The sequence below is a fragment of the Plecotus auritus genome (assembly GCF_963455305.1).
Source record: "Plecotus auritus genome assembly, chromosome: 1".
Lineage (NCBI taxonomy): Eukaryota > Metazoa > Chordata > Mammalia > Chiroptera > Vespertilionidae > Plecotus > Plecotus auritus.
Genome location: NC_137770.1, coordinates 215346665 through 215364412, shown reverse-complemented (window position 1 = coordinate 215364412; position 17748 = coordinate 215346665). Strand labels below are relative to the sequence as shown.

General features: G+C 43.2%; 1 protein-coding gene across 2 annotated transcripts in view; it reads right to left on the bottom strand.

Moving 5' to 3' along the window:
• LNX1 (ligand of numb-protein X 1) overlaps positions 1-17748 on the bottom strand; it is a 180020-nt gene that overhangs the window by 94513 nt on the left and 67759 nt on the right. The window contains exon 3 of one of the 2 annotated variants that reach the window (XM_080660199.1): positions 2145-2630. In XM_080660199.1, the coding sequence (XP_080516325.1) occupies positions 2145-2536 (392 nt within the window). In that variant the 5' untranslated portion in view covers positions 2537-2630. Of the gene's footprint in view, positions 1-2144; positions 2666-17748 lie in introns of those variants that run through there. The other variant, XM_080660200.1, reaches the window with a different exon arrangement.

The following is a 17748-nucleotide window of genomic DNA, read 5'->3' as shown; positions in this document are numbered from 1 at the left end:
TGCTCTCCAGAGAGCACTTCCATGTATTTCCTTCTCGCTCTTTCCTCTTTCCCCCTTTTTCTGAAAAACTCCTGTGGTGGGCAGAATAATGAGCACCCCAAGATGTCCACCTCCTAATCCTCAAAACGTATGAATCTGTTACCTTACAGGGCCAAAGGGATTTGCAGGTGTGGCCAAGGTAAGGCTCTTGAGATGAGGAGAGGAGCCTGCATTATCCAGGTGGATGCAATGAGTGCCCTCATGAGAGGGAGGCAGTCGGGTCAGAGTCACAGAAGGAGATGTGATGAGAGAGAGAGAGAGAGACAGATAGAGAGGTTCTATGCTGCTGGCTTTGAAGGTAGAGAAAGGGGCCACAAGCCAAGGAAGGCAGATGGCCTCCAGAACCTGGAAAAGGCAGGTAAAGCAATTCTCCTCATACAGCCCTCTCAACACCTTGTTGTTAGAACCTTGAGACCCAGGTTGGACTTAGAACCCTCAGAACTGTAAGATAACACATTTTTGTGCTTTTAAGCCATTAAGTTTGTGATCAATTGTTACAGCAACAAATGGAAACCCAAACACAAATGTGTACATTGCAACAACCCAGGGACATAGGAATGTGATGTGTGGAGGGAGCTATACCAGGGCATTCTCCTCAGCTCCAGTCTTGGCTCCGGTTCTGCACCAGCATCTGCAGCTCCTACCTCACCTATGACTCCAGGCCTATTTCCCTCCAGACAATACCTCTCCTACCTGGGTAAAACTTTTAGCAAAGGTCACAAATAGATTCCCTATCTCCTTCTCCTCTAGCCACACCTCCTTCCAGTCAATCAGAGAAGAGAAGCATCCTAGCTTAAATACCAACAATAACAGAGGGTCAGAGGCAACCCAGGCACCTGAGTTTGATGCATTTGGTTCTACATCGTGGGGAGAAAAACGAGTTCACTGACATAACTGGTATGGAACCATGTGGGAAGCATCACACCCAGGCCATTGCTTTGGAGGCAAACTTCATGTTAGAGAATCGGCATGTCCCCAGAGACAAAGACAGATTCATGACCTAAGGAATGTGACCTTCAGAAAAAATATCTGCACCTGCCTGTGGTCATGACAGAAACCAAGATAAACACCAGCTTCCAAATTTCCTCTTACAAAAGAATTGTGGTTTACTGTTACACTTTACTAATCACCTTAACTGTCCTAAGAGAGGACCTCATGTGGAACAAGACCCAGGTCCACCCTGAGAAATGCCCAGAACATGAGAATGCAGGTGGACAAAATCAGAGGCGGGCAGGTGGTGCAGGCGATAGTGCCCACCAGCAGGGCTGGCCACACCATCGGTCTGCTGCCAGTGTGTGCACCTTGGCTGAAAAGTTCATAGAACAATTCGCTTAAAGGACAAAAGTTTTCTAAATTTCTCATTTTAATCCTTAGTTGAAAATATCTTATATCTCTTCAAAGAACAGCTGGGCTTTGCTAATTCCCGTACAGAGGAAGTTCTAATAATTGTGGGTCACGTTAGGAGACTTTTTTTTTCTTACATGAAAAGACAAGCAATGCCCACCTGGAAATCTTATTGGGGACCATGAACCTCAGAGAAAGCTGCTCCCAGATCTTTCCAGTATCTTTTGCATTTCAAAATGCACGCATATGAAATTAGCCAGCCACAAGAAGGCAAACACTGAATGATTCCTGTTTCCTAGAATAGTCAAGTTCATAGAGACTGAAAGTCAAATCATGATACCAATTCTGGAGGGGAGGGAGAGGGGGTGTTTGTTGAATGGAAACAAAGTTTCAGTTCTGGAAGATGAAAAATGTTCTGAGGATGGGTGACGGTGAGGGATGATGCACAACAATGTGAATGCACTGAAGGCCACTGAACTGTACACTTAAAAATCATTAAAATGATAACTTATACCTTTTGTTTATTTTTCCAACAAAAAAAAGAGAAAAGCCCTGTAAACACATACATAACACAACTTGACCATGTGCTATTTCCTTACACTGAGCCCTGACCATAACACCTACCATGTTACTTATTTTGAATGAGTCCTTTCATTGGTTGCAAAAAAGAAGACAAACTAAGCTTCTCACTGAGCGACCAGGAGTCCCAGCTGCCCCTGGAGGGCGGGGCTTCTCAGGATCTGCTGAGGAAGAGGCCCTACCTGGTTTGGAAGTGATGCTCGAGATCACAGCGCTGCAACACCTCGGCGCAGTGCTCGGCGAACGGGCAGGTCACCGTGAGCTTGTTGAGGAGCTTGTGGACCAGGATGCTGGACTTCTTGCAGTGCTGGAGAACCAAGGGCTTGCGGTCCAGGGGGCAGAAGTCCTTACTCACCAGGAAGTTGGTGAGGCAGAGAGTGCAGTAGGTGTGTCCACAGGGAGTGTCCAGAGGGTCCAGCAAGGCTTGCAGGCAGATGTGGCATATGAGGTCATCATCCACATCTTCTGTGTAGGTGTAGAAGTGATTTTCCTCGGGCGAGTGGTCTTGGCCACACACCACACACAGGGGCTCAGGGCTGGGATCCGGGTCATCGGCAGGGTCTGACTGGCTCATGGTTGACTGCGGGGACAGGATGACAGGAAACCAATCCAGCAAAACGATATTTCCTCGGAAGCCAATCAAGATCTTCTAGGAGCCATCCACAAACCTAAAAGGGAACAAGAGGACATCTTTGTTTTCACAGCAAACGGAAGACCATGTGTTACAGACATGAGACCATGCTGCCTGTAGACAGAACCAGCCTCTGATGCAGAAGGCCAGCGATGAGTGTCAGGACCGTGGGGAAACCACTTTGCCTCATTATGCCTCAGTTTAACCATCTTTCCAGAGGGAATAATGTTTACCTTTAACCTTCTCATGGTTAAAATCATTTGGGTACTATCTGAATAGGCATTACTGCATGGTATGTAGAAAGTGCTCAGTAAATATTCGTTAGTATTCTTGCATGTATTGCTATCAAATTCATTTTGTCTACAGTCTAGCTCAATTGGCCTAGAAACTGAAATCTATCACTCCTATAAGGGGTCTTTTGGCTTTGTTCTAATAGTACTCTTTTATTCAATTATATATGTATGTATATATATTTCAAACCAGTAGAATACTATCATATTATGTCTTTTCCTTTGGTATAGGAATCCAAAATAATGAAGTTATCAATGTACCTATTAAAATCTATGAAGTCTCTTGGAAAATCAGTCAATAAATATTTTTTATTTATTTATTGATTTTAGAGATTGAGAGAGGAAGTGGGGAGAAGGAGAAGGGGAGAGAGAGAGACACACACACACACCCACACACACACACACAGAGAGAGAGAGAGAGAGAGAGAGAGAGAGAGAGAGAGAGAGAGGAAGCATTGATTTGTTGTTCCCCTTATTTATGCATACATTGGTTGATTCTTGTATGTGCCCTGACGGGATGGAATCTACAACCTTGGCATATCAGGATGATGCTCTAACCAAGGGAACTACCTGGCCAGGGCAATAAATAATATTTCTGGCACCATCTCTGATCTAGGGAGTGAGTTGGGTATAGAGACCTTACAGAGATCTTTAAAGGCTATGTCCCTGCTCTCATGGAGTCTCCAGTCCAGGGGAGTGGGCATGAGCACAACTCGTTAGCAGCCCAGGTAAGCAGTGCAAACAGAGGTATGCACTAGAGAATCTGGGTCAGCTCTCAAGACGATTAGGAATCCCACACCCACACTACCCCCCAACTCAACTTTGTTCTTTTCTGAAAGTAAATGAAAAGACTTAAAGCGTTTCACAAGAACATCAAGACACATGAATAACCCAACAGGAAATCAGCCACATTTGGAAATAGCATGCAGTCATAAATTGTGTTATATCTTTTTTCTTATCCAAATAAAGTCCAAGGCTGTTTGTACAAACATCGCCTTATCTAAAAAAGAAAATATACTGACTTCAAACTTCCATTGGGTCAGCTTCATGTTTATATTTCTATGCTGTGCTAATATGCCAGGAAGAACATTCTGGTCAGGAGGGTGAAGTAAAACACCCCAGAATGTGACAACATTAGGAATCATAGCATTTTCTTTAGCATCAGAAGGGACTACAGAAGGCTAAGGTAGAGGGTGCAGAAAATGAAGTTGTTTCTACTCAAATTTTACGGAAATCTACCCAATTGCAATTTGTCATCAAGGCTGCTAGAAGGTTCTAGAACCACACAGGGAAAAATTTAAATGGCATGAGAAACAGTTGAAAGATAAACATAAAAATGGAAATGGGCCACCCAAAAGATTACCTCTACCACAGAAAAAATAAGGTTCACATATTTTGAACTAAAGCTCTAGAGTCTGACATGCTTGCTCTAGATCTTTTAAAAGTTTTTCTGTAAGAATTTGGTCAAATACTCTCTCACAGGTTTGGGCCCATCTATTCTCTTTCATGGGCTGTACCAGAAAACGACAGGAATGTCGCTCTGGCTGTACCACTGAAAAGACAACCTCACATTCCGGGCCATTCCCTCTTTGGTGAAATGGTGGAGCAGGCCGGGTTTTTGGATTTCACACTACCCTCTGGGAGGTGTCAGATGCCTTAGCGTCTTCCAGTGGAGGAGGGACGAAGAAGGAGCTGTGGCCGCTTCGCCCCGCCCAGTCTCAGCTCCACTTGGTTGCTTTGAAACATCAGCTTATAATATTCTGTTTGAAGAACACTGGTTTAAAAACAAACAAACAAACAACCACCGAACTAGGTACTTAAAGTCCCTTCCAGAAACAGAGTTCCGTGATTCTGTGCTGATAAATTGGAGGTGTTTTATGTTGTTTTAAGTGATTAGCTCTTTGGGAAAATCTTTTTTTTTCCCCTTTGTTTTCTAGCAGTTTTTTGAGCATTGATCATGTGCCAGGCACTGTGCTAGGGCCTGACATATTATGCTATGTAATCCTCACAAATCCCCAGGGTCTTTTATTTGCTTTTCATTTAATAGATAAGGAAACTGGAGAGAAACATGTAAGTAACTTGCTAGCCACACACAAAGAGAAACAAAGCCCAGAAGGGACTGCTGACCTCAGTTTCTGCATCAGTTTTGCTGCTTGTCTCCCAGCATCTTTCCTGCTTATGACTAGTCAGAATCCCATAACATAACTAACCAAATACAAGAGCCGTGGGAAACTAGAAGTGTTAAAATCTCATTATGTCCCCCTGCAAACAGGTTTCTCCAAGCTCTCGGAATCAAAAGTGTACTTGACTTTATTGAGGGCTAAAATGCCTGAGATAGAATTAATGGTATGGGGTAAGCAAAAATGGAAGGTTAGACCCAACTCCAACCAACCTCCCTCCCTCCCTCCCTTCTCTCCCTCCCTTCTCTCCCTCCCTCCCTCCCTTCTTCTCTCCCCCCCCCCACCCCCGCCCCCGCTTTCCCTCTTTCTCTCCCTCTCCCTCTCCCTCTGAGAGCAATTTGAATTCCCTGGCACTTAAGCATGTGCATAAACCAGATTCTTCATATACTATTAATGTAAACACTGCTGTATATATTTTCTAACTTTGCTTTAGACTAAATAAAGCCTATAAGAATAAACACAGATTATGAGAGAACTGACTGAACAAGCAGTTTTGGCTCTAAAGAAAGAACTAGTGAGACTTTTAAAAATATGATTAAGAACATTTACCTGACATTTCTTATTTCCAGTTTACGTGTTATAAACATGTATGATCTATCATGCTATTAGACATAGATGTGCCTCGCTTCTGGACTGAGAAGAAATGATCAAAAATCATTAAGTCTTAAACAGGAAACTATTTCCTTCCCCCAAAATGAACGAGAGGACCTGTCAGATTTGGGCTCCTTTATGTGTCAGCCATCTGCACTTCTGGCCCGGCAGAGGGAGAGAAACCTGTGATATGGCTTTTTTCTTTCTTTCTTTCTTCTTTTTTTTTCACAGTTGGAGAAAGAGCACAGAAGTGGATTCCCTCCTTGGGAGTGCATATGGGGGTTGGGAGAGGTACAACCCTACTGTGGCTTAGGAACCATTTTTTTCTCCTCCACCTCTGGTTTGGGGTAGACAAGAAGCCTGAGGTTTTTAGAGATGTGTGGCTCAGTGGTTGAACCAGGAGGTCAGGGTTCGATTCCTGATCAGGGCACATGCCTGGGTTGCAGGCTTCATCCCCAGTAGGGGGCATGCAGGAGGCAACTGATCAGTGATTCTCTGTCATCATTGATGTTTCTATCTTTCTCTCCCTCTCTCTTCCTCTTTTAAATAAGTAAAAATATACTTTTAAAAATCAGTTGGAAAAATAAAACAGCCTTTGGAGTACAGTCTGTTTGGAGGTAGAAAAATTTTTTCATGAGATGAGTTCCCAGAACAATGGAGTCCCTGGTGTGCTATGGTCCCTCTAACTCTCCTTTCAATGCACACTGGCATGACAGACAATGGTTATCTGATGAAGTCACCAGAGTAAACCAGATACTCACTAGAAAGGCTATGGAGAAATTTACCGTTTTGGCATGCTGCACTGACAATTTCACATTTCCTCCTACTAAAAGGACAGAACTTTCCAGCATCCTTTCAATAGCTGCACGAGTCATGGTTTTCCAATAATACTAATGGGACATCATATTATGAAAAAGAATCCATCCTAAACAACCCAAGTGCCCAACAATAGACAAGTGGATAAAAGAAAAACCTGTGGTGCGTATATACAATGGAATATTACTTTGGAAATAAAAAAGAATGAACTCTTACCCTTTGTGACAGTATGGATGGACCTAGTATGTATTATGCTAAGTGAAATAAATCAGACAGAGAAAGACAAATACCATATTATTTTACTTACATATGGAATCTAAAGAACAAAATAAATGACTAACCAAAAAGAAACAGACACATAAACACAGAAAACAGACTGATGGTCTGAGGGGAGGGGGTTGGGGGACTGGGAGAAAGAGATGAAGGGACTGACAAGTAAGGCTGATAGTTACCATACAGTCCTGGGGATGCAAAGTGCAGCATCGGGAATGTAGTCAATAATATTATGGTAACTACCATTTGGTATGTGTGGTGCCAGGAGGGTACTGGAACTATCGGGAGGATCACTTTGGAAAGTATGTGATTGTCTAACCACTATGCTCTGTACTTGAAAGCAATACAAAATAATATTAAAAGTAAACTGTAATTGAAAAACTTAAAAAAGGAAGAAAAAATAAAGAATCCATCCTTATAGTCAAAGGGCATCTTGTCCTGCATTGGTACTTTGACCTCGATGAAACCTTGTAGACATTAACCCTACAGGTTGAACGGGGGCTTTGAGAGATGGTCCTTAAATGCAACAGGCCTTTACGCCTGTATAAAGCATAACATTCTGCCTTTGGAAAGTATTAACTATTAGGGAGGGCGAGTCCATATATTGAGCAAATATTTGTCTCTCTAGAACTCATCCACCCCTTCATAGGTGCCAGCATTATCCTAGGAGCTATTTAGAATATGTGTCGCTCATTAAGTCCCCTAATTATTTGAAGACAGAACCCACGTTCTCCCCCAGGTTCAGCAGCCTTAGGTTCACCTGGCATTCCTTCAGGTTTCAAGCCTCTAGAAGCCTGTCCACTCTCCTCTGTGAGCTCCCTGATCTATCAGTGTCCCTCCTACAATGTGTGGGGAGAATGAACCCCAAACTCCAGGGCAGAGTGGGATTAACCACTCCCAGAGCCTAAGACTGTATCTGTTTTCCTGGGGGAGGTGGCAGACTGAGCAGGAGACTCTGCCCTGAGGGAAAGCTATTAGCAATTCTTGGCTACAGAGAGATAGAAAAATCAAGGTTAAGCAAGTTGAAAACTAGGGCTCTTACAAGCAAAACCAAGGGCTATGAACACCATTTAAAAAATGCAAAGATATTTAGTGGCTTTGGGTGGATTTATGTAAACAGAAGAAAATCCTCATTGGCCAAACAGTTCCATGTTAGAATCCCTAGTGTACAACCTGATCCCCAGAACAAATGGTATTTGGGGAATCTGGGGCTTTCCATTTGTTTGTAAGCACTCCTTTATTTTGATAAATCGTGTTGTCCTAAAATACACCAACACAATAAATAACACAAGAGAAATGGAAACCATTTAAACAAATGGCAAGTCAGAGATACTTTCTCCTACCCAGAGCACAAACACTGATTAATGTTCACTGAAATTCATAAAAAAGTTAAACTAGTGGCAGGCCAAGAGTAGCTAATGAAGGGGCCACAGAAGGAATTGGAAGCCCTGCAGCTCCAGATGCTCCTTTTCCCTCCCCTTCCCAACCTACAAGAAGATGCACAAGTGCCTGAGAAGGAAAGTGTTCGAGGGGACTAGTCACCTTGGACTTCTCCCCTCATCCAGGGGAGGGGCATCTACTCGAAAGCCATGCCTATGAGACACTCCTGCTTGGCCTACGACAAACATGTTCACAAAAATCCTCTGAAGACATTTCTAAATAACAGATACATTTTCCCCACTAGTGCTGTGCTGATTCATGTTGCGGCCTGAGGCAAAAGGAAAAGTGTGTCTCCTGATGCATATGTTTTTGTGTATTTTTTCATGGTTTCATTAAGGGAGTGGAAAAATTTGGGAAACGTGAAATGTAAGCATATTAAAAAATCACAACATCATTTTAAGTTTAAATATTTTATTTACAGAAAAAGAATTTTAAGAAATAGTTTCACTTTCCTGGCTTTAAAGGAAGTAATCTCAACTATATTTTCAAAAACTACCTCTTTTATTATCTCATTTTGAATTGAGGACATTGACAATTTCTCCTGACTGATAATCTTCAATAATTTTTAAATAACTTTAGCTTACTGATCCTGTCTTTATTTCAATACAGTTTGATCTTTTGTTCATCATGGATTTTTTTGCACTAATTTTTGTTTTTTAAAAATAATCATTAAAATATTACTTATTGTGATTACTGAGATTTTTGGTGCCGTTCAATTTTGTTCAGTTTTGCACAGGAAAGTGAGTTTCTCATTTGCCTCACCTTGATCATGACCCTGCTGCTAATATTTTTGGAACCCAAGTAGAGAGAGTGGGGTTGTCAAGACTGTGGTTTGAATGCGACTCTGCTACCAACAACCTCTCTGGGTCTCAATATTTCCCTCCAGCCTCACCTGGTTCCCAGCTACACAATGCAAAACCGGAGAGATACAACCCTGTCACAGGTGTGCCGCTAAATTTTAACCAAGGTCTTGTTTGATTGTTGCTCCAGCTGGTTATTATATTTATTAGAGACACCAGGGAAGCAGTTTGCTTAAGGATTCATGAGGCAAGAGGAAGAAAAGAAAGAACTTGCCTCAAATAAGTGTAATCTAAAGCCAGGTCCCCTCAAAGTTCACAAATGATTGGCTCCTGAAAGAGCTCTGTTTTGTGAGTGAATAAGGAAGTCCAGTCACGTGGTGGAAAAGTTCTCTCTGGCAAGGACACTGTGTGGACTGTGGCGTTTTAGAAGCTGTGTGGGTCTCTACCCTACTGTATTTGTGTTTGCTTCACAATTCTTGCTGGCTTTCTTAATGTTGTTCGAAATCTTTTAATCCCTTCATGTCTCAAACACACAAACTCTAAGAACCCCTGAACCAAATGATCTCCAAGGTAATTGTTTGCTGCAAGAAACTGAACTTGATGTTTTTTGTTGTCGATGACGATGCTTTAAAACGTGAATGAAGCTATGTGGGGTGGAATAGCTGCAGTTCGGTTTCAAGCTGGTCACTGGGGCCACCCCTCAGGGCAGAGATCACTATCACAGTCAGAAGCTCCATCCTGAAAACCAGGAGCACACCAAGGAGGAACAGAGCGGCCCAGTTCCACTACCTTGGCGGCCTTGCCTCTCTTTCTAAACTAAGTACCCAGCAGGCATGGCTGTCTAACCACTGCCCTGGCCCTGGCTGGAACTCCTAAGTTGGATTATGGGGAGGAAAGTAATTGCAAAAATTAGGGCAAACTCTATATTATATTAAACAAAATAAATTTACAATTACATTTTAGATTATGGATAAATGTGTCAATCATCATATCAACTTGGTACAATCAATGTTTAAAATAAGTATCAGTTGTGAGCTAATGTACATAAGAGGCTGGACAAATGGACTATTCCTTAGCTTAGAGACACATCTGTAATAGGAAGGAATTAGGGGCTTTAGTGATCTGAATAAAAAGTCATACATGGGATACACAATGTTCTTGAATCTAGAGCCTAAGTAGGAAGCAGAGGTTCGGGGGGGTAGGGTGACATGGGGTGGTGCTATATACTTTGCTGAGGAAAAGGAGAGGGAGCAGAGGGATGGCAGGTGCTTAGGGGCTGTTGCAAAGGTCAGGGTTAGCTCTACTCCTAATTAAGATCTAAATCTATGGTCTCCAAGAGGGAGTAGGCAATTCATTCATGCAATCTGTGAATAACGCTACCTGCATAGCGTTGCCAACACCAGAAAGGACAGAAAAAACATATAAACAGCCTTTAAAGAGGTCAAAATATGGCCAGGAAATTAGAGGAGAATTGAACTAAAAGAAGGCAAGGTAATACATCTGAAGTCAATAGCGGAAAGCATAGATATTCAGAAAGTGGGGGAAAACAAGGGAAGTAGTTATGTGAGAAGAATCCCAAGTAGCTGGTCAATTAGATACAAGTTGAAGAAGCCAGGGCAGGTCTTCTGGTTAGAGAGGAGCTTTGCCTTCCCTGACAGGTTTTATTGACTTTCCCCTGGGGCGTGTGGCACACCTTGCATACTTGGGTTTGCTTGTAAGAACTCTGTCCCAGGAAAGATGTCCTCCCATTTCCTGGTCTATCCACATGGTCAAATAGAGCTGACCCTCTACCGACAACTAAAATGAAGGCCGAGTACTTTGCATTGACCTAGGGCACACAGTTGTCATAGGAACCTGGGAAGGCTGATGTCAGAGGAGAAGCAGGGCGTTCTTCCACCCAAAGCTAAAAGAACGATCTCAGGAAGTGCTTATGGTGTTTATTTGTTTTTAAACAGATAATCTTTTATGGAGAGAAGAACAAGATGAAGATATTTGCACTGTCAACATTCTTTGTCTGTTTCAATTCTACAGGTATTCATTGATCACCTATCACATACCAGCACTGGTCTTAAATTCTGTGAGCGTTCCCACAGGGAATTCAATTCATCTTCAATGAATTTAAGTCTAATTAGGAAAATAGAGCATACATATAGAAAAAAAATGTTAAAATATTTCAAGAGGATACAAAGTAAGTATGGAATGAGTATGGTCTTCTAAAATAAGAGCCAAAGACAAGGTTGGAGGGAAAGGGACGAGAGAGCAGTGGAGTGTGGCCCAGAATAGTCAAGGAAAGTTCATGGAATAGATGGTCCTCTGAAAAGATCGAGAAAGATAAATGGGATTTGGGCACGTGGAAAGAGATCCAGGTTTGGGGAAAGAACCTGAGCAAATTTCTCAATCAAGGAAGAGGAACACACACAGTGGTGTTTGTTGTTCCCACATGATAGTGGGTAATTGAAATTTTAAAATGATTTATTTAGAAGTCACAAGAGTTTCAGTTGGGTAAGGATCTTAGGTTCTCACCAAGTGCAGGAATTCTCTTAGCAGCTTCTGCTTGAAACACCTCCAGTGATGGGGAGCTCATCAGTTTGCCAATAGTTGTGACCTTTGGCCTTTGTCCTGCCTTTCAGTGTAACAAAGATCACATTCGCTTTCTTAAAACACGACAGCCTCCCCTCCTCCAAATTAAAGACATCATTGGTGGTGGTTTCCCTCATTTTTTTCTTTTTGTCTCTGGTTGTTCCAGTTGCCTGTCTTCCTGGGTATTCCAGGTGTTGTAAATGGTCCTTTCAAAACAGGGCACCTGGAAGTGAACACTTATCTAGTTGTGGATTAATGGGCTCAAGATTCTGTGGAATAATCACTAATCCTGTTCTTAACCAGGACTGTGTATTAAAGCAACCTAAGGTGGCCTTTACTGATTTGCTTTTGTAGATACACCATACTATTGACTGCAATACTCAGTAGGTTGTTAGAACATAAAGCACTACTGTGCCTTGAACATAGAAATAAATAACGGTAGTGGCAAAGGCTGCCTGTATTTTTTATTTTCTTTATTAAGATATTACATATGTGTCCTTATCCCCCCATTGCCCCATCCCACCCCCCTGCTCATGCCCTCACCCCTCTAGTGTCTGTGTCCATTGGTTATGCTTATATGCATGCATACAAGTCCTTTGGTTGATCTCTCCCCATTTCCCCTACCCTCCCCTGCCTTCCCTCTGAGGTTTGATCGATGCTTCTCTATCTATGGATCTGTTTTTGTTCATCAGTTTGTGTTGTTCATTATATTCCACAAATGAGTGAGATCATGTGATATTTATCTTTCTCCAACTGACTTATTTAGCTTAGCATAATGCTCTCCAGGTCCATCCATACTATTGCAAATGGTAGGAGTTCCTTCCTTTTTACAGCAAGGGCTGCCTATATTTTCTCCAATATTTCAGTGTCCAAGTGAACAAGGAATCTCTCCATAAGTAGTGGGAGGGGCCTGTGCGTATGCATGTCAATCCAGGTATGTAGGAAGTAGAATGATGGCTCCCCTCCCCAAAGATATATCCATGTCCCAAACCCCAGAACCTGTGAATGTGACCTTATTAGAAAAATAGTCTTTGAAGAGGTAATTAAGGATTTTGAGAAGAGATCATCCTGGATTATCTGTATTACCCTAAATCCAATGACAAGTGTCTTTCTAAGAGACAGAAGAAGAGAAGACACAGATGAGAGGAGAAGGTGATGTGAAGGCAGGTTGGAGGTATACAGTCACAGCGAGGGAGCACCTGGAGGCATCGGAAGCTGGAAGAGGCGAGGAAGGATTCTCTTCTGGAGCCGTTGGAGGAAGCAAGGCCCTGCCAACACATTGATTTCTGGCCTCCAGGGCTGTGTGAGAATAAATTTGTGTTGTTTTAAGCCACCAAGCTTATGGTAATTTGTTGCAGCATCCCTAGGAAAATAATACAGGGGCTATGTATTTCCAGGGGAATCCCCCAGAAGTGGGGTGAACATTCCCAGTGAGGCACTCCAGCACTTCTCCACATGGCTCAGGAATCCAGAAGGATGTTGGGGTGGCAGCTGCTTAGGCTGCTACATACTTAGGGATAGCAGTTTTGGCCTAGTATAAAAATGTAGTAATTTCCTTTTAATCCATTACTAAGTTAGAATACAGATATCTTTAAGGATAACTGTTAAACCACATTTGCAAGGGCCCCAAGCGGAAAAGAGGCCACAGGTAGAATGGCTGAGGGTGTGTGTATTGTTGAAGATATATTACAAGCATAAAATAGTACTTAATGAGGACTATGAAAACATTAGGTGACTCATGTATTATGGGAGTGTGCAGGAGCCTAAACATGCAGCGTCTATTCAAAAAAGGCCACGTGACTGACCCAGCATCATCAACAAGTTATGCAAATCATCTCAACAGATAGCAATGGCATTTTTAGGCTGCACCATCATGCATGTGCTGTTGCCATGCACAGTGCCAAGAGGCCATTAAAGAGAATTCCTGGAGAGCTTCCACTCTGCTGTTGGTGGACTCTTTGGTGTCCCTGTGACAAATGCATCAAACACAAGAAGCAAATAAGAGTCACTGAGAAATAATGGTGGAATTTAAGTCCATGCATTCCAAGTCACAAATGAGCGATATGTGAAAAATGGTCCTGGTTAATTGGGACAGAATTCCTGCCACTGGTAGAAGTGTACTAGTCAGTCTACTGTGTCAAGACAGGTGACTCCCTAGAGCAGGGGGTGTGGGTTTTCTAGAAAAGCAGAGGATGAAGGGGAGGGGTGAAGAGAATTGGAATAAAGAGACTCTAATAAAAATGGCAAATTTCTTGTCAAACCTCTACTTGAAGCTGGAATCCATTCTCCCCCCTTCTTTTTAGAATATAATGTAAAATAAAATAATCATCATTGCTATTTAATAAGCAGTTCACTAGGAACCAGATACTGTGCTAGGTATTTTACATGTATTTTCTCATTTAATCTTTAAAATGATCCTATGAGATCTGTGATAGAATCTTTATTTACAGATGAGTGTATGTGCTTCTAAAGAAACACAAATCCTCTGTGGGTTTCATTCATTCGCTCATTCAGCAAACACATTCCAGGTGCTAAATATAGCAAAAAACACTCATCTTCAGTGACAGGGAACTCAGTTCCTCAAAGGCAACCTACGGATTTGGGGACAACTCTAATTCTTAGAAAATCCTTCCTTATTGTTGTCTCTGGGTAAGTAAACAGTAAGTCACTGGGTGTCCTCAAGTCACTTAGAACAAAATGAGATACGAGGAAATGGTGAATGTGAGAGGTTTACAGGAGGCAACCAACATTTGCTGTTTCTGATTTCAGTTCAGTGAAGTGTTTGTTCTTAGAAACTTGCATGGTTTTCATGTTAACTCTTACTCTTTGGGGACAGTAAACAGTTAAATCCCACTGGCCTAGAAGAGTGATATAGTCTTCCTACCAAATAGTTTCCCGAAGCCCTCAGTACCTTGGACACACTGTCAGAGGACAATGAATTTGCCACCCACATGAGAGCGAGACTGTGATGCAGGCACATAAATATCAGGAATAGTTGTAACCACCGGAAGTCTGTGATACTGTGGCAGTGAGGAGCCTCCCTCAGAGTCCTCTCTTGGCAGCATCTTACAGAATGGCCTTGTAAGTGGTCAGGACCCTTGCAGACCTGATTTTCTCCACTCTAAGAGAGGAATTCAAATCTCAAAAGGAGCCAGGAAGCCAGGAATCACTACTCCAAAAGAATCCACTGCTTGTTTATATCACAGAGTCCTCCTGCCCACAGTTCTGCACACACCAGGCATGACACTGGCAGCTCCCCTGCCCTAGAACTCCAACATAAACAAGATAATCTTTATTAACAGGTTTTCCTTCTGGGCCTTTGGGGGCCTTTCGGGAAATCTGTTTTGCTCAGAGTCTTTGTCCCTCAACGTCCTACTGTTTCTATCATTATTATATCCAGACTAAGCATGACCTAAGATGCCTAACTCTAACCAACAGAACAAATGTTTTCTATAATAATCTATACTAATAAAAGGGTAATATGCTAATTAGACCGGACATCTTCTGGATGACCTTCCGAATGTCCTTCCGGACGTCCTTCTGGACAAAGCCATGGTGGTGGAGCCAAGGTAGAGGCGGTTAAGGGCGATCGGGCCGGCAGGGGAGAGCAGTTAGGGGGATCAGGCCGGTAGGGGAGAGAAGTTAGGGGGATCAGGTCAGCAGGGGAGAGCAGTTAAGGCAGTGGTCAGCAAACTCATTAGTCAACAGAGCCAAATATCAACAGTACAATGATTGAAATTTCTTCTGAGAGCTAAATTTTTTAAACTTAAACTTCTTCTAACGCCACTTCTTCAAAATAGACTTGCCCAGGCCGTGGTATTTTGTGGAAGAGCCACACTCAAGGGGCCAAAGAGCCGCATGTGGCTCGCGAGCCACAGTTTGCCAACCACTGAGTTAGGGGTATGAGGCTGGCAGGGGAGAGCAGTTAGGGGTATGAGGCTGGCAGGGGAGAGCAGTTAGGGGGATCAGGCAAGCAGGCAGGTGAGCAGTTAGGAGTCAGGGGTCCTGGATTGTGAGTTGGATATCCCCTGAGGGGGTCCCAGATTGGAGAGGGTGCAGGTCAGGCTGAGGGATGCCCCACCCGCCTCCCTCCCCCCTGCACAAATTTCATGCACCGGGCCTCTAGTATATCATAATAGTTAAGATGTATTGAGCACTTACTATATACATGGCATTTACATAAAATCGTTTCAATTATTCCTCACAAAAGCATTGGGTTTGGTAACTAGTCCATTTTCCAGATGATGAGCCTGAGACAAAGAGATACTAAGAAACTTATTTATCTTAGTAATTTACATGGCAGAACCAGCCTCGAATCCAGATTTGTCTGATTCTACCCACTATGCTTTCCTTCCAAGAAATTTATACTAGTAATAGCTATCAGTATGCCAGGTACTACTCCAAGAACTTCACTTATTTAAACTCATTTCATCTTCACAATAACTGTTTTATAGCTGGCGTAAAGAGGGGTTAAATAGCGTATCCCAGGTCACATAGCTAGTATGTGGTAGAGCTGGGTTTTGAACCCAGGGAGACTGATGCCAGAGACCAGACCATTATTCTAAAGCAGTGCCATTATTCCACCTAGAAATGAATAAATAAGATTATTATGTCCTAGTGAGGCATTGCCCACCCCTCAGCTGTCAGTCTGAACTACGCCCTCCCCCCGCCCCCCGCCAGGTGTGCAGCCATGTAGCTTCTGTGAGAGCACAGTGGTGGTTTGTGAAGTACACCATTTCAGCATCCCTCTCTTAGGAAAAGGTAGACAAAGAAGCTGATGGGCAGGGAGGTTGAGGTTCTTCTCCAGGGTCCCGTAAGCAAGCTAGGAGTGGGCTCAAGGTTATAAAACCCTGTCCTCAATCAACTAAGCTGTTCCCTTGCTCTTGAATGATGAAAGCTTGCCTTATCTTTTCAGGATAGGGTGAGACCTACAGAAGGTCCCAGGGCCTGGAACACACCGGTTTTTATGCAATGACTCAAGGTCATCGAAAGGCAGAGGATATTCCATGAGGGGGACAATTCTATCCAAAGGATTCACAAGTTCCCCTTTCACAGGGCAGTGCAGGCTCCAAACCAGCTGCCTCCTCTCCCAGTGACTCGGCAGGCAGCTCACCCAGACTGCAGCGACGGGTGTTTGCCTACAAGTCTAGAGGAGATTAAGCACCCACCCCATCTGCCCTGGAAATAGCACAGCTGAAAAGCAGAAAGGGCAGCCTGCAAGTCCCCTTACAGCCAACACAAGAGGATACACCCCCCGAAGACCTGGGGGGGACCACATTTTATAGGTCTGTCGTGGGATGAGAGCCCTGAGCTGGGGGACAGCAGTGGCCTGCGAGGCTGGCAGAGACCAATCTGCCTGGCTGTTTAATGACACAGTTTAAGCATTCTCCTGCCTGTTTTCTTTCTCTGATCTGTTAACATTGATGTTAATTACTTACAATAATAACCATAACAAGAACCATCAGGGTTCCTAACAATTGTAAACACAAGAGATCTTTTGTCTCCATAGGGTCAGACAATCTCCTTCGAACAACCCAACCCCGGAAGACACCTTCAAGGAGGAGGGACCTGCCTTCATCTGGCTCCCATCTAGCACAGACCTTGCCGCTCAGCGCTCCATGTTGCCTCATCTACTTCTGACGACTACATTATCATCATAGGGATTATTATCCCCGTTTTACTGAAGAAGAAACTGAGGGTCAGAAAAGTTAGGTAACTTGCTCAAGGATGTGAACGGAAGAGACTGTACATTTTTTCAGTCAGGCCCTATTGCCACTTGAACCAAGGGATGGAGTTACTACAGGCAGGGAGCCACGGTGGCTCTTCCCACCCCTCTGGGCAATACTTATGTGCCCGTTCTCCAAGAGATCTACTGCATTCTAAGTAACCTGACCCTGATCCTAGTCTCTGTCATTGTTTCCTTTTTGTATCTGGGGACCTGGTAGCCACAGCTTTGTTCCTTTAGTAGATGGAGACACGGACATGTAGTGATGAAATGATTTGTTCAGTCGTAAATTAATTACTGTGCAAAGAACCAAGAACCATGGTAATCCTGTGGGAGAGGTTTGTGACTTTAAAGACATGTTTTATCCAGAAGATTCGGGATCCACGGAATTTTTTTTTTTTTCCTCTCCTCTACTGTCAAAACTCTGGAGAACACCAGCAAGGGACAAGCAGAGGCCAGC